Source organism: Microtus pennsylvanicus, chromosome 1 (genome assembly GCF_037038515.1).
Source record: "Microtus pennsylvanicus isolate mMicPen1 chromosome 1, mMicPen1.hap1, whole genome shotgun sequence".
NCBI lineage: Eukaryota > Metazoa > Chordata > Mammalia > Rodentia > Cricetidae > Microtus > Microtus pennsylvanicus.
The window spans coordinates 124045120-124051427 of NC_134579.1; the positions used below are offsets into that span (position 1 = coordinate 124045120).

A 6308-nucleotide genomic window follows, 5' to 3' on the forward strand; every position below is an offset into this window, starting at 1 on the left:
GCAGGGTGCCGGGATAAGACCCAGGACCCTGTGCATACTAGGCAAACTCTCTCCTATAGAGCTGTACGGCAGCCTGTCATCTTTTTCTTACATTTTGTAGCACATGGTTTTTAAATACATCTTCTTGTAGGGCTTTGAGATGCTTTCATTATGCATGAATATCGGTTTTAGTAAGATGTGTATATGTAAGTCAGGTGCCGTGAGGCAAAGCAATAGAAGAAAGTTAAGAATAAACAATAAAGATTATTTTTTTTACATACCTTAAAATAGCACATACTACTAAAATTCTTCTCAAATGTAAGCATTTGCTTACTCCTTAGGCCATGATTTGCAAAGCTGGTAATGTTTAAAATACCCAACTGGAAAACGTTGGACTTTACAGTAAACTGCGGTTGCTCTCAGGAGCAGGCGTACCCCTCACTGCTGGGGGGCCACCCTGCGGCCCACAGCAAACAGCTTTACTCTTCGTTTTAGAAACCCAAGTCTGACACGGTGAGGACTTCCCTCCGGTTACTGACGTCCAGTGCCTACCGGCTTCAGTCGGAGTGCAGAAAGGCCCTCCCAGGAGACTCGAGCTTGCCCGCAGATGTGCAGTTGGTCACACAGCAGGTCATCCAGTGTGCCTATGACATCGCCAAGGCGGCCAAACAGCTGGTCACAATCACCACCAAAGAGAACAACAGCTGAACTGCAGGGCGCTGTCCTACTTTCTAGCTCCTGAGAGTCCGGCTTCGCTTAGACATGAACTCTTCAGATTTTTACAAAACCATTTAATGATGATTTGAAACTTTTTTTAAAAAAAAATCTCAGTATTATTTTTGCATGTTTTCTAACAGATTTTTGACTGTAATTTAACCATTGCCTTATGTGTGCTTGTATGCAGCTTAGCTCCTGTCCTGTTGTGTTGTCACCAAGTGCTTAGGTCATGATCCGATGTGTTTAAACGCCATTGTTCCGAGTTTGCGACAACTTCCGAGCCCCTAAAACTCGCTACCCATGACGAAAACTATAATTGATATTTTTAGTAAACATTTTCTTAAGAGAGTTGGATTTTTAAAAAAAAAAACAAAAACCAATGTTACCTGTTTCTTCCAAGCATCGTGCAATAAGTAGATTTTTACATCCTGCCGCAGAGGCTCAGAACTTGGGGTATCTCTAGGCATGAGAGAGCGGGTCCTTGCCCCTTCCTAAGGGAAGTGCGTCTCTTGGGGGGGGGACAAGGAAATGACCCATTTCTAACTTTTGTATCATGTTAAGTGTTGTGTTATTTAATATTTTTATCTTGATTTTCTATCTATAAAGATGTTACCGTCATGCTGAAGTCTTCATAATGTCCAAATAGTAGTTAAAAATTCCCCTCTACATCAGGTTCCAGTTGACCACATTCAGAGCAAGAGCACCCCTTGTCAGGGACCTACCTTCCCCCCAAACCAGACAATTCACTCAGAACTTAGGGCAGGCAGAAAGAACCTGGGTCTGTTCTCGCGGACCGGTGCTGGCATTCCTGCAAGGGGCAGACATCGCAGTGCCCTTCATCTTTTGACCCTCACAGCTTCACGTGTCTCCTCCTGAAGGATTTCTTCCCAGGTAAGACATAGTGGCTCAGTGTCTTCCCTTCCCCTATGGCACCGCAGGGCTAGTCCTCCGCGCTCTGCTAACTGCGGCTCTCCCATAGGTCCGTAAGCACAGAACTTGACGTCTAGGCCGTGGCAGCACTGGTGTTTACATTACTTCAGGCTCTTCCTTGTTGTGGATGTTGCAGTCCATCCCCTTCCCAGCTTACCACATCTCTTTATCAGTCATGGCTATGAAGCCAGCCAGGAATACACCAGGACACAGCAGGGCATAGAGCAGCTGGGGAGCCCTGCCCAGCCTGCAAGGACAGCAACCTGTATTGCTAACGCTTTGGTTTTTCAGGATAACAGGAATTTGGGTTATTTTATGCCATTTTTCTAGTTGAAATGTGGACAGTCAATCCAGACATGCCCACTGAACAAGCAGAAGTGAGCTGTGACCTCTAGGCTACCTCTTCATAGCCTCTGCTGTGGTCTGTAAACTGCAACATGAGGGCTGGCTTTGCTGGCCACCAGCATAGCCTCTGAGCCAACCCTGGAAGGCAGTGATGACCCGCTATGAGGTCACTGTCAGTCTCCTCCCCCATGTGTTCTATGGGAGTGCCACCATGGTCAGGTTCTGCAGGTCACGTGTGCATTGCATGCATGGAAAGGACCGGCACTCCAGAAGCTGTCCGTAGAACCCCGAATGCCACATCACTGCTGGATGCCCAGGAGTGCCTTTCAGAAAGGGGCCTGCCAGCTTGAGCTCGGGCGCTGCCTTGGACAAACTTGTCTGCATGCTGCAAGGACTCTACCGCCCTTCCTGGCAGGCTCTCAGAGCTGGTTCCCATCCTGAGCTGGTTCCCATGATCCCTAGGGAGGATAGGCCTCTGTTGGAAGCTTCTCAGAAGAGAATTGTTAGAGTCAAGGACCTGCCACAGAGGATACTCTGTAGAAAATGAAGGAACGTGGGGCCAGTCCAGCGTTGCCAGCTGCTGTCAAGAGCACCAGAATCCACAGACAATCCTGAGTCCTCCTCAGGCTGAAGCTCCCAGGTGGAGGCCAAGGAGCCAGCAGGAGGTGCCCTGCCTGGAGCCCCCGAGACCTGGGGTCAGAAGATCCTACTCCCATAGGCAAATGCATCTTGTCTCAACGCTTGTCCTGGCTGGGTTTTGCTTGTGGGCCCCATTGCCTTGCACAGGTCAGCTCTGCATCCAATCCTGCTGTTCTGTTCCTTGTTCCCTTTTCTGCCTTCCTTCCTATGTATCCCACTTCCCGAGACAGAGAGGACGAAGGACCTGTTGATGAGCAGACCCTGCCCCAAGCTCCATCTGGAGAAGACACCATGACGGTTCTTACTTGCCAAAGACTTGAGTCCAGTGTTGCACTCAGCTGGGACTATAATCGCACAATGTGAGGGGTGCTACCCTGACCCCAGTGACTCGGTCACAGAACCCAGATTGAGAAGAGCACAGTTTTATCCTCTCCATCTGGCAGTCCAGTTTCCTTTCCTTCCTGTCCTTACAAAGCAAAATGCTGCGTAGACAAAATGAGACGTATTTCACACCAGTGTTTACCTGCGTCGCTCGTGTGCCCGCACTTGTTTCTTGTCATTAAACATCCTGTCCCTGAAGTGTAAAGTCGTGCTGGAGTTTGTGCCTGCCAGTTATGCAATAAATAGTCTCTTAAATGTCTGTGGTCGTTTTGCTTCCCTCCGGCTGGTGAGTGTTTCCAGCCACTGGGTAGGGGTGGCAAGTTTCCTTGTAACTGGGTCTTTAAGAAGAGGTGGTCGCTTAAACCTCCCTACCTTGGAGCACCCAGATTAGTCCTTTTTTTTCCTGTGCCTAGCATGTAGCATTTTGTTTTGTGTTTGAGGCAGGGTCTCAACACGTAGCTCAAGAGAGCCTTGAACTGTCATCCTCCTGCCTCTGCTTTCTGAACACTGGAACTACAGGCATGTGCCATCACACCTATCCTGGTACACTTACTCCTTCCATGTTTAGGTCATCCCAAGCCAGCCCGACTCAGATGCTCTTACTCCTTCCCAGTAGGCAGGCAGGTAATAGAATTAGTTCGTGCCGAAGGCCGGCAGTCTGTCTTCACTTTCAGTGTGCATAGGGGCTGTGCACTTGGCTTTGACAGGGCCACCTTGTCTTCTGGAGAAGTGGCATGGTAGTTTCAGGCGGAAGGAGGCGGGGATACTTGACTATCGCTGGACCTCTCAGGGTGAAGCCTTAAGAAAGGTGGGATGTTACTTCCAGCTTGCTAGGCAGGACAGCTTAGGAGAGCCCACAACCCACAGGTCGGACCCAACAGCACACACCCAGAGTGCTTCCTGAGCCAGGCTCCCAAGAGGACCTACAGACCCTGCGAGGCTGGCTCAGTTGTGTGGGTGCCTCCGGGGCTGCTGCTGCAGGTCTGTACCACATTGGAAGACACTGCTGTAGACAGTCAAGTCTGTGCGCCACACAGCAACTTCTCCAGCTCTTGCTGTTGACTGTGTCGGGCACTGCTCGGTTCTTTGAGGCACTGGTGAGATAGCCAGTAAAGGCACTTGCCTCTAAGCCTGAGAACCTGAGTTTGAACCCAGAACCCACACGGTAGAGAACATAGCTTCTGTGAGTAGCCCTCTAACCCCGTGAATGCATGGGCTATGTACACACCCACAGACATGCTCAACAGATGAGGGAAGATTTATTTCCTTTGACAGAAGAAAGCAGCACCCAAGGAGGCGGACTCCCCCGCCTGGGGAAGGTGAGGGATCAGATGTTTCGTAAGACTGAGGCATCTTTGAGAAGATGGCAAAGAAGCCAGTGACAGGAGCTCTGGACGCCTCAAAGCCCTACTCACAGGGTACCCCTGAGACTGCTTAAACAAATGGCTCTCAGCTGTCAGCTTGTGCTCCAAAGCCTGGGCTCCCCGCAGCGGGGTTTGCCTGAGCTCCTCAGGCCCTTGCACCTGGACTATCTGGTCACCGAGGCCAACAGAAAGGCCTGCTAAGGTTTGGCCATGACTCAGAACTGTGTGAACATGTCCTCCGTCTGTAGGCCAAGCACAGGCCCCTCACAGAGGGGACCCAACCCTGCTACCCAGCAGGTCAGGCAGGGGTGTGAGGTTGTCCAGGAACAAGTCCTGGAGGGTACCTGCCTCTGCTTTCTGACCATGGCTTTGTCCTGTTTCAGCCCAACTACAAGCCCTTCCATCAGCTGTGAAGCCAGTCTCTGAAAGAGCAGACATGACCTCAACTCTGCACACCTGGATCCTGCTCCCCATCCCACACACCCCACAGCTTCCTCTCTTCTCAGGTTCCCAAACTGTTCACACTCACTCAGAACCTAGTCTCATTTGTCACAAATGGGGCATCTCTCCAGGGACTCCAGAGCCTATGCCTACAAAAAGCCTACCAGCACCTTGGTCAGCCTCTCCTTCAAAAGCCCAGGCAGACACTCACCTAGCCTTGACTTTTCTTTGCTAGCCTTGGCTTCTTCTCTTTACCTCCTCTGTAAACTCCATCTCATGCCCTAAGAGATAGGCACATTTTGAAATTGCAGTCCATACACGGCATCTTCCTCCAGCCCCTTTCCAGAGCCCCACTTTGGTACTACTATCCCAGTACCATCTGAAGCCCCCCACTCCTACTTTCCCAGGGTGTTTATATTAAACACCCAGGAACTAGGAATAGAAACCTCCCCGTTCTGCAGATGAGAAGCCTGAGGGCAGCTCAGAGTACAAGGCCTGTGCTCTGAACCCTGGGTCTCTAGCCAGGCGAGTGAATGTCCAGTATAAAGACAGCAGGCCGGGGGGGTGGGGACTGGAGAGATGGCTCAGTGGTTAAGAGCATTGCTTGCTCTTCCAAAGGTCCTGAGTTCAATTCCCAGAAACCACATGGTGACTCACAACCATCTGTAATGAGGTCTGGTGCCCTCTTCTGGCCTGCAGGCAGACATACAGGCAGAGTATTGTATACATAATAAGTAAATAAATATTTAAAAAAAGAATGAGCTATGAATGGGAGGATTAATTAAAATGGGGAGGATTTTGCCCACACCCCTGGCAGAGACACAGAAGGCATCCCCTGGAAGGCTAGGTCTTCTGAGTTCCCTGCTTTCCAAAAACTTTTTTCAAACTTTATTTAATTTTATTTCATGTACATTGATATAACGATGTCAGATTCTCTGGAACTGGAGTTACAGACAGTTGTAACTCCAAAAACAGTGTATCTGTGTGCTTAGCTATGTGGACTGAAAACAAAAGAACTGTAGCTAGTGTTCAGAGAAGCATGTGACTGTGTCCCGGTGATCATAAAAATAATGTCCCCTTCCTGAAAGACAATGATGTCAGACTCCACGTGGCTGAACTCCAAGCCATGGAGAACTGTAAGGGCCAGTGTTTTTCAAAAGCATCACAATAGGCCTGCAAGTGATGCTTATGTCATGAACTGAAAGCTACCTAAAACCTAGATGGCAGGAAAACACTTTCTGTCCATAAACCAGGCTGTGGCCAGGCAGTGGTGTCACACCCTACACACCTTTAATCCCAGACAGGTGAGGCAGAGGCAGGTGGCTCTCTGTCTACAGAGTTCCAGGACAGCCAAGACTGCACAGAAACCTGGTCTCAACACACCAAAAGAAAACAAAGAGGATGGCTGTGTCGCCTTCCTGTGGCACCATGGTCTGTCTCATGCACTGCTGTCCATGTGTCTGTGGCTAACCCCACTGTCTGAGTCCTGCCAGGGTTCTTCCCTAGGGAGCT

The 6308-nt window shown here is 49.8% G+C and overlaps 1 protein-coding gene across 15 annotated transcripts in view; it reads left to right on the forward strand.

Moving 5' to 3' along the window:
• Git2 (GIT ArfGAP 2) overlaps window positions 1-3246 on the forward strand; it is a 51469-nt gene extending 48223 nt beyond the window's left edge. For 12 of the 15 annotated variants that reach the window (XM_075982655.1, XM_075982693.1, XM_075982676.1 and 9 more), the window contains one exon: window positions 475-3246. In XM_075982655.1, the coding sequence (XP_075838770.1) occupies window positions 475-687 (213 nt within the window). In that variant the 3' untranslated portion in view covers window positions 688-3246. The remainder of the gene's footprint in view (window positions 1-474) is intronic. The other 3 variants (XR_012911575.1, XR_012911580.1, XR_012911573.1) reach the window with 1 other exon arrangement.
• Window positions 3247-6308: the final 3062 nt, after the last annotated feature.